Source organism: Mya arenaria, chromosome 7 (assembly GCF_026914265.1).
Source record: "Mya arenaria isolate MELC-2E11 chromosome 7, ASM2691426v1".
NCBI classification, from domain to species: Eukaryota; Metazoa; Mollusca; class Bivalvia; order Myida; family Myidae; genus Mya; species Mya arenaria.
The window spans coordinates 57,233,708-57,256,439 of NC_069128.1; the positions used below are offsets into that span (position 1 = coordinate 57,233,708).

A 22,732-nucleotide genomic window follows, 5' to 3' on the forward strand; every position below is an offset into this window, starting at 1 on the left:
ATTGTGACATAATGCATTTAGTATTGCGATGCATGGCAATATTTGGTCATATCACTGATAGTCGTAAATGACTTTAAAAAACCGTGGACTGACCAAACAATTATACACCGATTTACAGTCGAAACCCGTTGGCTCGATATCGCTTGGCTCGATTTCCTCGTTGGCTCGAACTGGATGTCAAGGACCGATTTTCTTGTACTCTTTATAAACATTCCCGCTTGGCTCGATATTCGCGAGGCTCGAAGTATTTTGGCCGTTTCCTGAGATATCGAGCCAACGGGTTTCGACTGTACCGGCAACACTAAAACTTTCACTCAACATACTAAAAGACATCTTTAAAACAAACAAAAACATAATACAACCATCTCACTAGTATATTTGTTTTTGTTATTTCACATTTAACTCATGTTCGATTTGCATCAATGGTAAACGGCAAGCTTTTCACACACCGAGTAATGAAAAAAATCACCACACAAGCGGTCTCGCCACAGCCCATTGGATGCCTTTACCATACAGCAATTGAGATTCCTATCGGGTTCTCCAATGGCCTTGTCCCAATTCCGGTATTCAAATGGTTCCCCGCTCACCCACGTCCATTGACCCAGTGGTTTGGAATAGCGTCCACCAAACCAATGCTCCATTACCGGAAGACATGACGCGGATATCAGGGTCTCCAGGAAGCCTTCCTGCGTCTGGTTTCGGATAGTTGCAAGGCGAGCACCCATGATCTCACAATTGTCACGCGCCGATGTCCACTTCCTTTTTTTCGTTTCAATGTAGTAACAAAGACTGCCGAATAAATGCCATCCGATATTACAGGCTTTGTTGTTGCCCTGAAATAAAAAAAGACACAAACTTTTGAGGTAGCGCTTTTTATTGGCGCAGCAATGTAGTTTTTAGGAAATGACATTCGGAACTCCTCGGCCATTTTTTTTCAAAAACAACCTCGGATGTATTTGGACGGTTTACATACTCAAAAAGAGGTACGTTTAGGTCCGCTGCAAGTTGATTGCGTAGTAATTTTATTTAACAGTTAAACTCTATGTCTTAACTTTTGGGAATCTGAATTATGTTTGCAATAATACATTTTACTGGTAATCAATTTAAACTTAGATCAATACATTCAACTCTAAAACACTAAATTTAATTAACGAGTTAATTAAAAAAAATACGAACTACTTCAACTGATGTGCCGGCATAAATCCGAGGTTGTTTTTGAAAAAAATGGCCGAGGAGTTCCGAATGGGCAATGATTACCAAAAGTCTCAAGTCTGATGTAAGACTCGAGACTCAAAAATGCATATTTCAAATTCATTTCATTGTTACTTTCCTGCTTGTAAATCACTGAGGGTGAACATTGCTAAATTATAGTAGTACATGTATTTGAATGTTTTACTTATATTTACATGTATTTTTGTAAGAGAAATGGAAATAAGATGATTGTTTGTCCTACATAGAAATGCTCTTCTGAGTCTGATTCTGAACTCGGATTGGAGAATGTTCATAATCATGGTCCAAGGACTTCTTCGGAATGTGTTTTTGTTTCGGTCATTGCTGGATTGGTAATTATGAAATTGCTATCCATGGTATGCTGGCATTTGTTAAAATAGTAGAAAGAAGTATTATATAATGTAAATTAAATTTATCATGTAACAAGAAACAATATGTTTACGTTACTTAACAAATATGTTTGAATGTGTTTATCTAAACATTTTAACACTGAGTGTAGACATCACTTTAAGTACATAGTCAAGAAACATAATGTAAGATTCATCATACATATGGAGGATAAACAACTGAAAATCATAGTTAAACGGTAGCTTTAAATGACACGATTGAGAACGACGTGGTGACAAACGGTACACATTGAAGTGTGAGTGTTGAAACTGACTGTACGCAGTCGCCGTTGAGACGGTTTTAGTTAACTCTTTCTTTAATGTAAAATTGCATTGTGGTCGTGCAATGTTCAACTGACGAGCACATTTCTTGAAGTTTATTTTCAAACAGTATTGCGCAAACTACTGAAAAAAATGTGTTAAAACGTGTTTGGAAATGGTTCCAGTTTGACTATCGATAATCGGTTCCACTCAAGTAACTGATAATCGATAGTACAATCGGTTTTTGACAATACCGTAGTATTGTAGTTTTATTCTTGTACAATATTTGTAATCCTTCACTATGCTTATGTTATGTGTATATTTGAAGTGATTTTGTGTTGTTTTTTTGTTTTTCGGCCATACTGTTAACGATAACAACTGAACACTTCCGAATGCATAAATGATCACAAAGGAGAAAAATGGCGAAAAATAAACGAACGCAAATAATGAGAGGAATGAAAAAACAATTCACCGGTTGGTTAGTTCGGTACATGTAAAGCTATCAGTTGAATGCATCCTGAATAATTTAGATTAATAATGCAATCGGAACTACAGAATCGAGCCCAATGGACAACAACTAACTATAAGGTCATGTAGCATCTGAATGATCAAAGTCTAAACAAGTACTTCATAATGATAGACTAACAAACACATAACACATACATTATAATAGCGTTAATTGTTAGTTGAGTAATTGCCTTTCGGTAATAAATGGTTCCTTTGGGGTTCAGCCGGTTTACGATATCTAAACCTCACACCTCAATCATCTTTGTGTTCTACGATTTGGAATGGTTGACCGATTAACGATATAAACGTTAAACATGTACAACCATTATGTTATACGCTTTTTGGACGTTCAGCCGATTGACGAGTGTCAGATTATTTTGTTCTCATGTATCCTTCCGATAATTAATAACAAGAGATACATTTTTTAGACAACAAGAAATCTGCAAGAATAATTTCAAGGAATACCAGCAGCTATCTTTTCTATTTTCACCTTCATAACGACCATGCCGTTTCAACACCGGCTTGTCGCACTCGTTTCTCTATTGAACGTAAAAATGCAAGCCAATATTCATGTCACCGACATCTTTTAAAGATCTAATTGGTACTTTTGCAACAGTTTTAAGTAGAATTTCCATTCCAAAAACATAAATGGGCAATTCGTATGGAGTTAAAACTCAAAAAATATGTTTCATTCTTGTCGCTTATTTCTTATTGAATTTTACAACTGATTATTTTATTAATCGTACAGTACAAACAGTCTACAACATATCGAATTCGATGCAGTTTCGTCGGTTCGTTCCAACTGAAAACTTGTTCACTTTAATAAAACAACAACACCATGACAGAAATTTATAAAACACGTATGTTGAAATACTATTTAATTAAAACAGGCAAAGGACCTTCTGTGGTATCATTGTTTTGAAGAAATACAAAAATAATGGCTACATGCACTTGCTCCACCATTTTTTTGAAACTGTACACAAAACCATTCGCTTGTTACTGCAAGCAAAACTGTCGAAACAGTTGTTTTTAAAAATTGCCAAAACCCTTGAAACCAAACCTGAAACTAGTTTGGTATCAACAAAAACGCTGTGAGATAGTAAGAAGACATTTTGAAATATTCGAGGGGGCTTATTTGACTAATTTTACAAATATTGAGAAATGGGACAAATATAAGGTTTGGTTGCCATTTACTTGTTTAATTCCCCAGTAAACGCCTGTTTCGGGGAACCCAACATTTATTGATGATATATTTTGACTTAACCAGAATTGACACGTAAACACAAATGCGGGCGTATCCGACTCGGCTCCAAAATAAATTGGCCCTATTTACGTCAATAATCAGTGATTATTTTTAAAATACTATTTTTGAGGTTTGTAGTAGGATAAAACCAATCGAATAACCATATTCTTTTTTTATGCGATGAATGCGTTCTAAGTTTTTGCAAACACTTCAACACAAATATGTTTACGAATGTCAACGGTACACGCACATGCGCTAAACTTTGACTTCTTACTCCTTTTATGGGGTTCTATTGTCATTTTACAGGTAAGTTTTCATAAAGACGTTGTATTAAAACGCCCTGTACAATTTGCACTAGTTAAATACCTTTCTGGGGAAAATTTTCGATTCAAAGCGCTAAAATTTGAAAAACCACAGTGCACTGTAATTTCTAAACTCATGTCACTATAAATATCAACTACTTTGTGCAATTATTCAAACAACAGCTTGTGGACAATTTTAGTCAAGAATGGCCTAATATAATGCTTTTTCAAAATTATAATATACTTCACATATGTAAAACCCAGTTTCATTTATGGACAGTATCAGGACATTCTCATAAACTCAAGACTTTAACAGGGCGCTATGGGAGAAACAGAGAGGCATGAAAATATCGAATATGTGCATTTTGTGAGAGCAGGGACATCGAAGATGAACTTCATTTTATGCTTAAATGTGGAATATATAAATTTTCTATCAGGCAACGCTAAATTGAACGTTACTTCGGGCATAATTCTAGCACGTTTAAGTTAATTGAAGTTCTACAAAGTGATAATAAAATAGTGTTAATTAAATGATACTGCTTGCTGTATATAAGTTTCGCAATAAAAATGAAAAAATAAAAATTGACAAAAAATGATACCTATCGTTGATCGTTTTGAATGTTTAAATATTTCTATTTATAACGCATATTACATGCGTTATGTAATTATATGTTTTACCCATGAATTATTTCATTTCACATTGGTTTATTATTCCAAACATGCATCCTATATTATACTTGAGTTTTGTTATATAAACATGTCTGCGGATGAACACATTTAAAACAGTTTTATTTATCACAGGGTGATAATTTGTATATTACATAATCGATTCTGACGTGAACCACCGCACTATTATACTAACTCTTGCCTCTTGGCGGATAAGTTTACGTTTTATTCATTTATTAAAGGGAACTAACTTTTGTGTTTCTATCCCGATCTATATAGAAACGTGTGCGTGCACGTACATACTGAAGTGTTAGTTTCATTATTTCCTTTCTTTTAGTTCGTTATTATGGCTCCGTACGAAGAAATAAACTTACTGACTGATAAACAACGCCACTTTTATAGAATAAATGGCACACAGGGGAGAATCGGCCACAACACTTATTTAGTCTGAGGCCTAGGGCAGTGATTACGAACAGTTTCAAGTCTTAGTCTAGACTCAGACCCAGAAAAGCATTTTTATAAAGGAACAAAAACATATTTATTTCATTTCTTTTAAAAGATGTATGTAAATAAAGGTAAAACATTAAAATATTAATATATATTTCAACAAATTTTACCATCAATACTCTGATAGAAGGAAAGTTACAATGCAATGAGGTTTTGCCATAATGACTCTTGAGTCTGAACTCAGACTTGAGACTGTTTGTAATCACTGCCACAGATTGCATATAGTTTAGCTATTTATCATGTAGCGTTAGCTAAAGCTGAACTTTCGCTGTTTAAATCGTGTCCCCCCATGGCCAGGATAATTCAGCACCGGGACTCATAACACAAGTAATCACAAACACGTTTTATCAAACAAAAAATCTCAGTAGACTATGAAATAACTACAACCATACCTTTTACTGCACGTAAACGCCTTCTTGTCCAGCACCCAATTCCACTGTTTCCTTCTTTGTTTTATTTCAGTAAAACATGTAATTCATTCATATCTACAACCTTACCTTTTTCTGCACGTAAACGCCTTCTTGGTTCTAGCACCCAATTCCACTGTTTCCTTCTTCGTTCTATTTCAGAAAAACATGTAATTCATTCATAACTACAACCTTACCTCTTTCTGCACGTAAACGGCCCAAGCCCCCATTTCCACTGTTTCTTTCTTCGTTCTATTTCAGTAAAACATGTAATTCATTCATAACTACAACCTTACCATTTTCTGCACGTAAACGGCTCAAGCCCCCATTTCCACTGTTCCCTTCTTCGTTCTTTTTCAGTAAAACATGTAATTTATTCATAACTACAACCTTACCTCTTTCTGCACGTAAACGGCCCAAGCCCCCATTTCCACTGTTCCCTTCTTCGTTCTATTTCAGTAAAACATGTAATTTATTCTTAAAAACCTTACATCTTTCGGCACGTAAACGGCCCAAGCCCCCATTTCCACTGTTCCCGTCTTCATTTTATTTCAGTAAAACATGTAATTCATTCATAACTACAACCTTACCTCTTTCTGCACGTAAACGCCATCTTGGTTCCAGCCCCCAATTCCACTGTTTCCTTCGTTAAGGCCATGACAGGTTTCATTGTGATTGTCATAGCGAAAGTGGCTGCACACGTCACCGCACGTTGACCCAGAGTAGCGCATACAGGCATGTGCACATGAGAGTAGTGACCTTCCGCTCGTTTCAACAACAAGTTCACCATAGACTGTATAGGTTTCCTCAGACTTCTGAAAGAATCCCTTTTCCACTTGACCGTTTGTTTGTAGAAATAAATACCACAGCATAATACAATATCGAACTACTGACACATCAGAAACCTGCGACATTGTTCTGGAATGATTTGTTTCGCGCTTCTTAGGACTTACTCCTTTCACTTATTGCCATTTTATAATCAGTCCATTTACATGTTTAACGTTTTTAATTAGCGAAAACCTTTTTTGCATGGCTTTCATTTGGTAAATTATGCAACTTGCGTAAGAGTTTGATTGATAGCTTTAATAAAATATTAAACTGTAATTGTCGACGGAGCTACTGTATAAAAGCATGCGAAGAAGGAATCGATTGCAATGTTATACATCAACGTTGACAGAAAACATTTTTCCCAGAGCCACACTTGTCATACCCGGTGATAGGAAAGATAGCTGCTAGTCGCATATATCAACCCTTTTAGAATAACGCGGCCGGAGTTTCAGCCCACGACCTTCCGCTAGCTTTTCCTTTCCTTTTTTATGGGGGGGGGGGGTGGAGGTTAAAAGGATTATTCAGATATACGCTCGGGTTTACTTTAAAGTAATTCTACCATGAAGAACATATAACATAACATAACATAACATAAGTTTTATTAGCATTAATGTTGTGGCAACATCATAGCCATACAAAAGATAACATACAATGAAATACAGTGGTACAAGTACACAAGAACACAAACTTTTACACAGAAGAAGTGTGAACATTTAATTTCCACCTCTATTGCAAAATGAAAAATAAACAAACTTTGATAACTTTAGGAGTAATTTTGGCGATTTAGTTGTCATAAGGTTTTCGAATTTTGTTAATGTTGGCCATCTGCAGTAAAAATTGCTTAAATACTTTTTTCGCAGTTCTCTGTGTTTAGGGCAAACTAGAAGGAAATGGTATTCATCCTCAATAGTTCTCATGTTACAATTATTACATAATCTTTCGTGCCGACGAGTATTAGTATATCTGCCTATTTCTATTTGTAGATCGTGAGATGAAGTTCTTAGTTTGGTTAAAGCAATTCTAAATTTATTTTCAGTGATATCACTAAGGTACGTTTCCTGCTCAAACTCGTGTTTAATTAATGAATATGAGCAAAGGTAGGTTGTTTATTTGTCCATACCATGTCTGTTTATAATTGTCGATTATTCTTATCCTTATAGGTATTATATCAATAGATAACGTATCTTGATTAAGCCAAATGTTAGTCATCCCAAGGCGATTCAATAAGATTTGTATATGATAAGCCCAATTATTACCGTTATACGTAGTATCATTGCTAATGTCATCACGTAGCATATTATATACTATTTTGATCAGGCTATTATTCGGGGAGTTAAGAATTTTTATCCAGTATCTGATCATTATAATCGTTCTATTAATTTTCATTGGGACCCTTCCTAATTCACCATACAAACATTCTAAATTTGTTGATCGTTTAACACATAATAATTTTCTGCAAAATTTAGTATGTATCATTTCAACATCTTTGGTATCGTGAAAACCCCATACTTCTGCCGAATAGTTAAGAACTGGTGTCACTAGACTATCAAATAATTTATTTTTTTCTTTTATAGGTAGGTGCAGTTGGCTGAATACAATAAACAAATTATGCTTAGAATATGAGGCGTGCTGTGCTAATCGCTTTTGTGTTCTGTTCCAGTTATTGTTCTTATATAAATGCGTCCCAAGATATTTAAAGGAAGTAACCATTTCTATCTCGGCGTCGTAGAGATAAAATTGGTAGGCTGTGTGACGGCCCTTTTCAAAAATCATAGCTTTCGTTTTTTTAGCATTAATTTTTAACCCCCAGGTGTTACAATAATCTTGGAGATCATTTAACATGCATTGTAGAGAGTTTGGGTTATGTGAAAATAAAGCTGCGTCATCCGCAAACATTAGGAGAAATACCTTTATGTCGTTTATAGTAAATATTCCTTCCTGGTTACTGTTAATATAAGACGTGACGTCATTCACGAAGAATAAAATTAATAAACTTGAACTCGGGCAGCCTTGCTTCAGGCCAGTGCCAGATTCGAACCAGTCTGATCTTGACTGTTTGTATCTATCGATTTTGTCATATGCCTTTTTATAATCAACAAAAATGCAATACAGTTTTTTACCACCATTAAGGGTTTTAACAATGATAGAGAATAACACGAATATACAATCAATAGTTGATTTTCCTTTCTGGAAACCAAATTGTGAATCGCTTATTTTTTCATTGTTAATTGCCCATTTAGTCAGCCTATTTAATAATATCTGAGAATACACCTTACTTAATATATTGCTTAACGTAATGCCTCTATAATTTTTAGATTCACTAGCGTTACCACCTTTAAATATTGGTGTTATTATACCTTCTCCCCAAGACTGCGGGTATTCTGCGCTATTAAACATTCTGTTATACAATTTGAGCAAATATGGGGAAGTAATTTCAAATGAATTCTTAAAAATTTCCGCAATTTATGTTATGTTATGTTAAATGCAGATTTAATTGTTATTGATGTTTTGTTTCGTCTTCGTGTATTTCATTGTGTTTGCTTGTATATGTTGGCATTTTATATGTCTCGTCTTTCTTGCCATGTTTCAGGGTGAACATTTAAATTAGTTTACTTCATGTTGTTTGTTTGTAAACTATTCCGCAATTATGTATGTCCCTCCTGTAATTTTGCTCAAGGTGTATTTGCTATAAGCATTATTATATGTTAAATGCAATAAACTGAGTTGAGTTGAGATGAATTAACCACGTCTTGCGCTACAAGCAATGAACACTTACTAAATGTGTGTGTATGTAAGCTTGTTTATACTCGCACTCGGGCCTCGCCCATTCGGCGAGTGCTCCTTTAAGATTGTTTGTCATTTTAGGTTTTCGGAGCGTGCACAGGCAGAATGTAACCCTGGTTGGAGCTACCCTGGTTCTTTAACGTGTTCCAGTGTATAGCACTGTCACACGGGACCCCCATTTAACGTCCCTCCGACGATTAGTATTTTTTTTAGTGATGCGACGGAGAATCGAACCTGCGACCCGTGGAATTGATAGTCAAGTGTTTAACCACTATGTTATAGGGTAGTTTTCTTATGGCTACGACTATATTAACGGTCTAACTCAGCAGTTAGGGTTCAGTGTAGTTGATTAACACGTCGGAAGTCTTTAGGGGCTTTTATTACATGCATTATAAATCCACAGCTCTGAAAGTATATAAACATCAACTTAAGCATATCACACAAGAGTTAACAATTAATTCAGTCTATTTTCTATAATACTTTGAGAATCAATATTCCTCATAATTAACACTATTTTCTAGCGGCCATACTATTACGTAATATAATCATATTAAAACAATACAAACATCATATACAAAACAGGTACAAACACATTTCACATCACATTACATATAATCTAACTCACCAGCTGTAGGCCAAACTGCCTTTATATTCTTCCTGACACATACATTCAACTGGTGCCGCAATTCTAAAATAAGTGGATTTATTAATATTACTTATAATATTAACATGCAAGGTTTAATCACTATTTTGACCTTTTAGAAATATTATAACTATCATATTTCCAACTTACTAAATACTTAGATACAACTGCTCAAATGTAATTAAAACAATTACACTTCTTAATAAACAATATTCTAGAAATACTAGGTTCTCGAAGTATAACTAATAGACTAACCTTCAATATCTTTTCCCGCCAATTCCAACAATTACAGAAAAAGTAAAATATGATGTGTTCGCCTTGAAAACAAAGAACGGAATGATCCAGTGTTCCCACCAAAAATGTCAATTTAGGGATTGTAGTCACAGATGACCACACAGCAATTATATTTAAAAATTACTAAGAAAGACAACTCTGTACATAATATCAAAGCTGATTTGCTTGTTTTCTCCCTTGCATTACATCAAACTCACTTTAAAATAAAATGTAATAATTATGAAACCTGGACTTTGTTACAACTAGACCACGGATCCACCACTAAATAGTATATCCAGAAAACAATAATTAAATGATTTGTAAAACAAGTATTTTGTATGATTACAATATACTAAATATATTCTTAAAGGCAGTCATGCGCTAGTGCGTTTAAAAAACTAATACAAAACAAATAAGTGGTACATCTTTTGTAATGTAAAGTTATTAAGATAATCAGTTGTACATTTTTAAATTTCAACTCCAAATGGAATGCCCATTTCTATTTTTGGAATGATAATCATACTTCAAACTGTTGCACTAGTACTAATTTCATCTTTAAAAGATCAGTTCGACCATAGCCAGAAATTTGATACCACCATTTCTTGCCTCTTTGTATAGGTGGACTTTGTAGGATTTCGAAATTTTAGGTGGAAGCAAGACTGTCCAATATCGTATGGAAAATGAAATTGTGATAACATGCGTAATTACTGTCGCGTGCACGTTTGTAAGTTACTCCTCAAATCGACATAGCTTACTACAGAATGTCATGAAGCTAGAAAAGGAAAAAAGTTGTCAGTGAAGTGAATATCGGCTTGCATATTTTTACCGTTCAACGGTGAAACGAGAATGGCAAGCAAGTGTTAAAAACGGCATGGTCGTTATGTAGGTGAAAATAGAAAAGGTGGCTATAGGTCTTCCTTGAAATGATTATTTCAGATTTCTTGTTGTCTAAACAAAGGTATCTCTTGTTATTTATTACCGGAAAGATACATGTGATAAAAATAATCTGCCACTCCTCAAAACGTCCAAAAAACGTAAATCACAATGGTTGTATATGTGAAACATGGATATCGTTGATCGGTTAAACGTATAACAAACATATGCTTTAGGTGTGATGTTTAGGTACCGTAAACCAGCTGAACCCCAGGGACCATGTTTCTCGAAAAAGGTAATTTCCCATAATCACTTAACGCTGTCATACTGTTTTATGTGTTTGTTGTTAGACTGAAATCATTGATGCTCCAATACCTTATAGATAGTTGTTGTACATTGGGCTCGATTCTGTAGTTCCGATTGCATTATTAATCTAAATTATTCACGATGCATTCAACTGATAGCTTTACCTGCACTTACCAAACCATGGATAGGGAGAAAGCAGATCACTTTTTAATAGAATCATACTATCTAAAACTCTGGTCCAATAATTTATAAACTTTTGACGATATGATCCGTAGAATATTATCTCTTGTTTACCAATATATGAATATCAGATGCCATGGAGGTCGATGTGAACCCGAGAACGATAATGTCAACTGAGGCGTTAGTGTTAGCGTCTCGAGGTTTAACCATTCGGAACTCCTCTACCATTTTTATCGAAAACAACCTCGAATGTATTTGGACGGTTTACATACTCAAAAATCAAAAAGTGGTACGTTTAAGTCCGCTGCAAGTACATCGCGTAGTAATTTTATTTAGCAGTTTATGTATTCACTTAACTCTTGGGAATCTTATGTTTGCAATAATTAACTTCACTGGCAATCAATTTAAACTTAGATCAATAAATACAACTCTAAAACACTACATTTAATTGATGATATAATTAAAAAAAAACTTGAGCAGTCACAGGAGTGACGAATACCCCCAAATGCCGCCTGGACACAGGAATGGCAAACCATTCCTTTGAAAAGAGGCCATAACTCCAAGGTTACTGCACACTGCATCTTCTTTTATCATGCATGTATTGTTTCATTTAAATCTGTTTTCTTCCAACACGATCATCATCAAATTTTACAAGTACATATTTGGGCTTGAATGCATCCTTATCCACCTGGGAATAAATCCCGGGACCGTTCCTGTAGCCGAATTAACAAGTCCATCTGACAGGTCTATTTTTGTAGTAAGCACTACTGTGGCAAATATGCCATACTTAAGTTCTGCTGGTATTCCACTGGCATCTGGTTCAAATGAAGCATGCTGGATTTGTTTTGTTTGTTCAACTTTCCAAGTGTCAATTACTTTTAAGGTAAATATTTGCTCATTTAGTTTTTGAAGGATCTATCGAACTTGACCTGTATCTTCTGATGTTACACCTGTGTACCAAACAAATGTTCAAATCTGTCAAGCCTTTCATGAGTTATCGTCCGGAAACCATTTTTCTATTTTTAGTAACAGTGACCTTGACCCCACCAGCCCCGATATCGAACTTGATCTGTATCTTCTGATGTTACACATGTGTACCAAAAATTGTTCAAATCCGTTAAGCCTTTCCTGAGTTATCGTCCGGAAACCGTTTTTCTTTTTTAGTAACAGTGACCTTGACCTTGGCCCCACCAGCCCCAATATCGAACTTGACCTGTATCTTCTGATGTTACACCTGGGTACCAAAATTTTTTCAAATCTGTCAAGCCTTTCATGAGTTATCGTCCGGAAACCGTTTTTCTATTTTTAGTTACAGTGACCTTGACCTTGGCCCCACCAGCCCCAATATCGAACTTGACCTGTATCTTCTGATGTTACACCTGTGTACCAAATCGTTTTTAAATCTGTCTAGCCTTTCATGAGTTATCGTCCGGAAACCATGAAAACCGACCGACGGACCGACCGACCGACCGACAAGCTCACTAACTTGATCTGTATCTTCTGATGTTACACCTGTGTACCAAAAATTGTTCAAATCCGTCTAGCCTTTCATGAGTTATCGTCCGGAAACCGTTTTTCTTTTTTAAGTAACAATGACCTTGACCCTGGCCCCACCAGCCCCAATATCGAACTTGACCTGTATCTTCTGATGTTACACCTGTGTACCAATTTTTTTTCAAATCTGTCAAGCCTTTCATGAGTTATCGTCCAGAAACCGTTTTTCTATTTTTAGTAACCGTGACCTTGAGCTTGGCTCCACCAGCCCCAATATCGAACTTAACCTGTATCTTCTGATGTTACACCTGTGTACCAAAACTTTTTCAAATCTGTCTAGCCTTTTATGAGTTATCGTCCGGAAACCATGAAAACCGACCGACCGACCGACCGACCGACCGACCGACCGACCGACAGACCGACAGACCGACCGACCGACCGACAAGCTCACTCCTATATACCCCCTCAAACTTCGTTTGTGGGGGTATAATTACGAACTACTTCAACTAATGTACCGGCATACATCGGAGGTTGTTTTCGATTAAAATGGCCGAGGAGCTCCGAATAGAGGTTTAACATTATTGGTTCCTTGTAAACTTTCTGGACTGGATTCTATACTGCTATATTCTGAGTGCAAATAAGGAAGTATAGACATTGTAGTCCCGAGTAACCTTTCCACAAAAATGCTGTTCTACCTTTTGACAAAAAGTAGTTGAAGTCTGAAGGACATGCTGAAATGATAATAGAAAAAATCAAATACATTGTAAAACGTTTGCGCTAACTACATACAAAAGGTTATGTATGACATCACTAATAATAATATCAATAATATTGATATGTTACACTTTAATTTATATCAAAAGGTTATGTATGACATCACTAATAATAATATCAATAATATTGATATGTAACACTATAATTTATATCCTTATCCTTAGACATGATTCACTGAATCAATTTACTCCATTGGCCAGTTATTTAAACAGTTCAATCGAAATACTTGGAATTTAATTTTCAAACTTATTTTAAATCTAAGCTTGTTCTTAACTACAGCCCCTGATCAGAGTAGCAGTTTCCGTTAATTCCACTTGTAAGGTTAATAATATGTACAAATAAGTACACAGTGTTATACATACAAAACAATATTTGAGACGTCGTTTACCATTTGGTTAATGACCTCTAGGTTTACAATTAAATAATCATGACGCCATAACGCAATATTGTTCTCGCAATATGAACTTTTTCTCTATAGAGTATAGAATCTAGGCCAATGGAAACAATATCCAATGGTAACTGTGCACCGAAGTCGGCTCTCATTTTCACTTGAACAACGTTACATGAATGTTTGGTTTAAGGTTTAGAGCAGCATTCAGCAAATAAGACAGTGGTAGAAATACGATTGAGCTTCCAAAAGTTTGGCTCTTCTTTGTTAAGTTTATTTGTCGGACATACTTATTTTTTTCTTTTTATTTAAAATTTGAGAAGTATAAATAGATTGTTCATGAACAAACTAGACCCGTCCATTTGCGATCCGAGGACTTCTTAACCAACGTTACTTAAGAATAAATCTGGTTAAACCAATGCATGGTTTACTGTGCTAGAATGCGTCAACGATGGTAACACATTGTCCTAAAATTCTTAGTTTATAAATCTCTATTTGCACTAAGGTCATGCATTGACTTAAAACTATTTGCAAATAAACTTAGCGAAACGTGCTTGTCAATAAGCAGTTTGATATTGTAATAACTACAGTCACAATTTCAAAAGGGTTAAAATTTGTGCGTTTGAAATCAAGTATAAACAGTTAATGGCACACCCATCGTACATTTCAGTGAAAGTGAAGTCTGTCAGTTCAAATGTAGCAGTTTTTGAGTTGATTTGTTTCCTTCTTAAGTAACGGTTTGAAGATGTTCCAGAAACTTCGTTCAGAAGGCATTCGTGATTTTGCCCCGTATATATAGTAGTAGGATGTCACCGATAGTAGAAGGGTATCACCAATAGTAGTAGGGTGTCACCAATAGTAGTAGGACTCCAATAGTGGTAGGGTATCTCCAACAGTAGTAGGATCCACTTGTAGTAAGGTATCTCCAATAGCAGTAGGGTATCACCAACAGTAGTAGGACTCCAATAGTAGTAGGGTATCTCCAATAGTAGTAGGGTATCTCCAATAGTAGTAGGGTATCACCAATAGTAGTAGGGTATCACCAACAGTAGTATGACTCCAATAGTAAAATGGTATATCCAATAGTAGTAGGGTATCACCAACAGTAGTAGGACTCCAATAGTAGAATGGTATATCCAATAGTAGTAGGGTATCACAAACAGTAGTAGGACTCCAACAGTAGAAGGATATCTCCAACAGTAGTAGGGTATCACCAATAGTAGTATCACCATCAGTCGCAGGACTCCAATCTTAGTAGGGTATCATCAATAGTATAAGGGTATCGCCTATTGTAGTAGGGTATCTTAAAAGCAGTTTCACATGTATTCTGGAAGAGGAAACATTTGAGCTCGCAGTTTAAATATCAAAAACTGGAGTCTTGGTAAATTGACACTCCTCGTATATTTATTTATTATCGGGATTGATAGGTAGTTAACTTTGGTAGTGCGTTTACATATGGTATGGAACTACAATTGCAGTATTAAAACAACCGTCTCTCTGTTCTTGTTAAGGGCTGTGATGGGCATTGATTCCGGACATTACCAAAGGCAGAAACACTAATCCATTGTGTAAAGGAACATTGAGACATTCATCAGTTTTGTCTAGCCATTCAGAGGAATCAGAGACTGTGTGCATGTGTATGAATTGTAATTGCATACACATTAAAACATCCCGCTTTTTGGCACACTTATTCTGTGTATTTTTGTTTATTTAAATGAAGGAAGAGATAATAACTAGTTTATGTATGGAATATACAGGGACAAGCTCAGTAGCCTATTAGTTGGACAAAGTTCAGTTTAAAGGCACAATGTTACGTCATATTTTAAAATAGACCGAAAATTAATTATAGATAAAATTTGGTTTAATTCATCATGCATCATCTCAACCGGACTGATAACACGCCAAACTATTCGTGATGAGGTTCATAACATTGCTAATAATGAATATTAAAAACCTACATTGTTTTTAATTAGAGTGACTGTATGCATTGCCACAAACGTTATAGATGATATTGCACATGAGGCGATCGTGATGGAGGTGGGAAATCATACGATGGAATATGTACATTTAGTATACTGATTTCATTCTTTTGCCCTGAGAGTCCTCAAAAGTCGTGATGGATTTTGATAGATCTGAAAAGGGTGATGAAAATACTCCGTTGGTTCCGCACGAGTAAGTACATGTTTGTTTTCAGTTCTAACTCAATCTCATTACTATCATATTTTGACCGTCGTGTCATTACGGTGTTGTCATAGCTAAACGTCGGTCAGTTGTTTCCTCGCGTACTTGCTTTTTGTTTGAAAATATGGAATCTGTTGTAATGGCTGTTGGTGGCGCAAACGTTAGCGGTGACGGGGATGCTTCATATTCTATTAAGCTAATAGTGTGCACCATCAGACCTAGCCGTCAGGCAAATCGTATACAAGATGTTGATGTGGGTAGCGTCATTTCTGAATCAACCAATTGTGTGTTCCTACAGACCATTCCATTGGAGAGTCGTATAAAAATGTGTCGGTGCATCATGTTAAATATAGTGTGTTGTGTTAACCCGCAAGTCTCATTGGAAGGCGAGCTACAGCAGGAAGCGAGTGGTAATATAGAGTTGTGCATCATGTTTTGTCTAACCTTTTATGGTACACTCAGACCTCCCCGGGAGGCGAACCTCATGCGGAAGCTAGCGGTGATGGGTGGATGCCTCATGCAGCAAATGGTCGTCAATGGTATCGGTTACGGTCTGAGTGTGCTGTATCCGGAACTCATTGTCGTGTTCGGAAGCTCTCGGACTAACGCCTCCCTTGTTCAGGGCATATACATGGGCATCTGCACAGGTGGCGGTATGTAGTAATTTTCAACCCTAGAAGCCAAACATTAAATTATCAACACCAGGTTGAAGTAGTCGTTTGTGTTCCCGATGTTTAATTTCACACACTTTATTTTAGTTTTTAAAAACGGCAATCGCATTGCAGGGATCATTTTCACAAGTTTGATACGACGGTTTGGACCTGGACGAAGTATAATGGTGGGGGCTGCTGTTGGAACAATCGGGCTGTTTTGTAGCAGTTTTGCTAAAAATCTCCCCGCCGTCATTATTCTCACTGGTGTAGTAGCAGGTAAACCATTTCTTTCAAAGGGACATTCTTATTCTTATCCAATGATAGAGAAGTAGTGAAAATATACTCGTTCAACTCAAATAATACAATAGATACAGTGACGACCTCACCAGTGAAACATTTTCCTGGGAGCTTTCATCGGACACATGTAATATAAATAATTAAAATAAACAAATATGATGGCTTGATCATGTGAATGGTTTTGAAAATATAAGATAGGGTCTTGTTATCCAATAACTTATCTTTTTTTCAATGGTTTAATTATTGGTCCCGATATTTTACACATGTTTAAAACGTCAAATGCAAATGGTATTTACACACATATATCATTTTGCCGAATTTAATAGAAACATACTTATTTCATGATACTTGTCGGGGATTTCGTTCTTAATATGCAATATTTAATTTTGGTACACCGACGTTTAATATAATGATTAGGTTCTAAATAAGACCGGGTCAAGCAAGGTAGAACACAAAATGACGTCAGATGAGACATATAGAACAAACAATTAAGTATTTATATTAATAACAGTATTTTCATATTTGAATAATATATGACTGTGGTTTTATTAAAAGTTAACCAAAAGTATTATATGAACGTTAACAAAATCAACCTTGTTCCCATTTCACTGAACATACAGCGTAGTAATATTCCGCTGAACTGTTCTACTACAACACAATCTCATACATTTAGTAACCTAATTTACATGGGATAATGCCTACATATTCAAGCATATTTTAAACATATTCTTTTCAGACATAAACATTGTTATGAAAATAGGTCAAACTGAACTTCAGAAGGCCAATTTGACGGGATTATTTATTATCTTTAACACCTGTCAAAATAATTTCTTCCCAATAGATTTTCATCAGGTATAAATTACCTTCTTCAATTCACTATTGCATCACTAGGGTATCAGGAGTCAAACTTTGGAAGAGAAATAAACATCCATGTATGATATAAAACATGAGTATGTTTACTTAATCCGTATTTGAAACGGCGTACGCTTCCTAGCGCCATATTGCATCATTTATAGTCTTCCTAGCATAAGAGTAGTGAGATTTTAGTATTTTGCACAAGGTATATGAAAAAGACATTTTGTGCTAATGTTGTCCTTAAAAGTATTAAATACATCAATTTCTTTCGGAAATCAAGAAACTACGAACTTGTTGAACTCCCCTTGAACGTTTACATCATTTGTTATCATTTTAATACATATATCTATAAATACTTATATCACAATAATCTAAATACCAACTTAAAAATAAGCCGATCCATTGTACATAAGTGTGCATAATAAGTTATTTATAATCTAGCGTCATCTTAAATTTATGAGCATGAACGTTCATGTGCATACAGTTAACAATAATGTACAATTCCATTTTACAGGAACGGGCTTGTGTACATGCTACCTTGCGGCGTTTATCGCCATAAGCTGGATTTTTCGCAGCGATGCCGGGTTTGCTCTTGTATGTTTGACCGCGGGCTCGAGTGTGGGTCAGTTTTTCATGCCTCTGGTTATAGAGGCTTGCATCTCCCGCTACACGTGGTCCGGTGCGTACATTGTCATCTCGGCACTTCCATTGCAGGTTTGTCAGTGTAAAGTAACATGGAGATAGTCAAGAAATATGCTTATGTGTAGTCATGTGCATTATATAGAATGATCAGGCCAGGAACTATATACAAATCAACAAGATGTTGTTGTTTTTCCGGAAGGGCTTCAATTCTGGTTGTAGGGTGCATGGAATCCGTATGAACCTATGTTCTTGTCCTTCACATGAACATTTTAATATGAATCTGTGATTCGTGTAAACCACTATAAAATACTGCTGTCGTCGTCGCCAACTGGCCATTTACACAATACAGTTCTTACCATTGCTGCCTAGGAACCGTTTCGAACTTAACGAGACGGCTGCGTCCATTCTTTGTATTTTGTGCTTCTGAAAAATCTCTTATCAATAATGTAATTAGTTTATGATTTCAACCTAAATCGCAGGCATTACAGACTTAAACAATTCACTATATATGACAGTTATGTGGAATGCATTAATTGATGTATATGATAACAAATCGATCGGTAAACACATGTGGAATGTCAATTTGCTGGGCAACAGTGGTATGCTTATAAACATTTTAGTTATTTTGATATAATTTTTTTTCCAAATATTTAAACCTTCCAGTGCCTAGCTTGTGGTCTGCTAATACATTCGTCCAGCGAGTTTTATGTAACTTCCAACACATCTGCGGATGGAGACCAAGCGGGTAAAACAGATAACGATAAAAAGACAAACAGGTCCAAAGGGGCGTTCAGATCGTTGTTAACAGATGTTACCATTCTCCTGTTGTTAGTAACATACTTCATGATGTCACTGACAGGTACTTTAATATTAGCGAAAATCAACGTTTAGTTTATACCATCTTCTTTTGCTCGATTACTAGGAAAACTAATATATTATATTATCATTCTCGAATCAGTTGCCTGGGTAGATACCAATACTGATGGATGTCCAATTTGAGAATTCATTGGAGATGACAAAGCACCCGAGGTGGCGATCGAACAAACAACACCCAAAACCTTACCTTCAAAGTTGACAAATTACATACAAATATAAGAAATAAAACGTTTTGTGTAATAAGAGTGTACCGTATTATTAATGAATGTCTTATTGAAGTAAGAGTGGTAACCAAATGTACAACACCTAGTCCATCGAACGCACATTTGTTTATTCGTTTAAGCTCACGTAACGCTGTGACATGGTTCATATTATCCAAACGCACCCTGGTTTTTTCTGTTCTTTTATATCCAGGTTAATATAAGCTTAATGAAATGTCACGTGATTTATATAACCGTGATTAATATTTGTGGTGTATAGTACCGTGTGTTTTCAATTAAAGCGACACTGAGGCTTGGTGTTTAGTACCGTGCTATTTCAATTAAGGCGACACTGAGGCTTGGTTTATAATACCCTATTATTTCAATGAAGGCGACACTGAGGCACGGTTTAAATTCCCGTGTTTTTTTCAATTTAGTCGACGCTGATGCGTGTTTTTTAGTCCGTGCTATTTTCATTAAGGCAACGCTGAGGCTTGGTTTATAGTGGACATGGTGGTGACGCGCGGGTTCACCAGACAGTCGGGTTCGGTGATTGCTTCAGCCATTGGTATGGCCAACTTCATCGGACGAATGCTGGGTACTCTTCTTCGATACAAAATGCCGTTTGTATCTCCTTTTGAATACTTTACCAATAATATATTCTGATATAATTACATATCAAAACTGAATTTTATATTTGTATGTATTATGTAAATATCTATTAAACATGTTCAATAGAAGTGCCTGCACATAAATTTTTATCTTAACTTTCGCACTTGAATAAACTGAAGAAACAATTTGTTCACTGGTCATGTGTACTAGTAACGTTATATAAAATAAGCACCTACATTATTGGGTACTTTCACTGTTATGTTTTAGATTTTTTACCGATCTGTTTTATCTTATGAATGGAAATATGATCTAATATTCTTTTTTCTTCGCCATTGTTTTCATTTTTAATGCCATGTTTTAAGGAACACACCAACACTTTACCACTGGATCTACCTTTGTCCGCTGACGGCCGTGACCCACGCGCTAGTTGTTATTTTCCATGACTACACAGGGATATTCTGCTCATGCGTTGCATACGGTGTTATTTATGGCATAAGCGTTGCCCAGGCGCCTGCAATTATGTTCGAAACAGCTGGCCTTGACCGATATCCCCAAGGAATGGCGCTAGTTAACACCATGTATGGCATTGGAAATATACTTAGCGGACTTCTTGGAGGTAAGAGTAAATTTTGTTTTCAGTATTGTGCTTAGTATTGGATGTGACCGATCGCGGAACGAAATAGTCGCGGTATTGCAACAGCTGTAAAACTTCGCCATTAAAGTATATGTGCCATGTTGAATAAATATGTTCCTTGACATGTTAGCTCTAAATGGTATCGATGTCAATGACCGTTATGCTTACAATTCATGAATCTGAATTGGCTGGAGTCATTTGTACAATGCATCTTCTTGGTTAATGTATACTCGGTTACAGGGCTTGCATCTGTAGATTGCAGCGATTTAATCATATCTGAGCATAAGTCAGCGTTCATAAATGTAGCAGTGTTGGAAGTTATACTATGTTTTTGTTTTGGGTAGGCTTATGCTATGTTTTTGTCTTAGGTTGACATATACTGTTTTTGTTTTAAGTCGTCATATACTTTTTTATGTTAATTTATGTGTTTCGTCGGCATCTATTTTGTTCTTATGTTGGGTTAGCATCTACTATTTTTATGTTGGGTCAACATATATGTTTTTAGTGCAAGTTTAAGTTATTCTATTGGTTTTTATGTTGATAAGTTTTTTTTTATCTACGGATTGTGTTATCTTTTTTTCTGAAATTGAAAGTCATCGTCAATGAATTAGGTATCATTATACTACATTGGTCTTTTATCGCATCAAATTACTACATACGCAATGATGTTGAAAAACATATATGTTGTATATCACAAGGGTTTATCCGCGACTCGACCGGCCAATACGATATCGTGTTCTGGCTTGCAGTGGGCACTACGTTATATAACGGACTCGGGGCAGCTCTGGCGGCCTACCTTATCAGGAAGAAGGGACGAGATAACAGGATGAACGACGAAATTTCTGTACGATATAGGCGGCTTTCTGACTAATTAGATATTGGGACAAGTGCAATGTTTTATGCGCATATTTACTTTTATAAAATCTGTTTGAGTTGCAATGATTGAAAGAAATCCATCAACAGCATTAATGTTGTATTGATTTTGAATTATGACAACACAATGTCTCGACCTCCCTAGCCTTTTTAAGGTTGTGGTTAATAACTAGAGTATTCTTTAATTGGTGCTCCTTAAATAAAAGTGACATGCTCTTGTGTAGAGCCTTAGTGTGATGTGGACTAGTTTGAATAAGTGTAACACCCTCGCTCCAATCCGCGCCGTATACATTTGCCGTTTAATCGTTTATTCGTAATGTCAAAACAACCACGTCCGATGAAAAAAGTTTAATTGTTAGGAATCATTTATTTATTTTTGTCAATAAAGTTGTTCTATTAAACGAGAACAAACCACACAGACTACCTCAAGTCCTTCCATATACCTCAATTTTAACTCAATAACATTATTTCAGATTTTAACCACTTTGTAGAATACTACCCGGACTATACTTACTTGCTAACCTCCTAACTATTAAGCCCCGCATCAGTGTTTTATACTTCCCACGTAACCCCAATTTTAATCGACCGTTCAGAAGTGTTTCTTATTCCCCCTTAATAGTGTTATGACTTTATGTTATACCTTTGGCCTCATGTGATACTTATGCAATGATTTAACTTGCTATCGTCACAAAAAGGGGTTTGTCAATGAAACGTTTTAGTGGCGGAATATGTAGCTAGACCAACCCTTTTACAGAATTTAGTAAACAAGGTAATTCAATTATTTTCTGGACAGTAATTAAAATAGCCATTAGCGGTTGTTCTAGGGTTGAATCCGACTGATATTTGATGGAACCAAG

At 35.8% G+C, this 22,732-nt stretch overlaps 2 protein-coding genes across 2 annotated transcripts; one reads left to right on the forward strand and one right to left on the reverse strand.

Annotated features, from left to right (window-relative positions):
* Window positions 1-419: 419 nt before the first annotated feature.
* LOC128241285 (type-2 ice-structuring protein-like) lies at window positions 420-6,191 on the reverse strand. The gene is made up of 3 exons (XM_052958226.1): window positions 6,100-6,191; window positions 5,707-5,761; window positions 420-833 (listed from the first exon to the last, which is right to left on the reverse strand). Exons 1-3 carry the CDS (start codon window positions 6,189-6,191, stop codon window positions 420-422), a joined length of 561 nt encoding a protein of 186 aa, XP_052814186.1.
* A 9,894-nt stretch (window positions 6,192-16,085) lies between these two features.
* LOC128239874 (monocarboxylate transporter 3-like) lies at window positions 16,086-22,198 on the forward strand. Its single transcript, XM_052956316.1, has 8 exons — window positions 16,086-16,224; window positions 16,696-16,886; window positions 17,019-17,162; window positions 18,553-18,752; window positions 19,344-19,539; window positions 20,238-20,379; window positions 20,731-20,984; window positions 21,701-22,198. The coding sequence occupies exons 1-8, from the start codon at window positions 16,169-16,171 to the stop codon at window positions 21,871-21,873; spliced, it is 1,356 nt and encodes a 451-aa protein (XP_052812276.1). The 5' UTR covers window positions 16,086-16,168; the 3' UTR covers window positions 21,874-22,198.
* The last annotated feature ends 534 nt before the right edge of the window (window positions 22,199-22,732 follow it).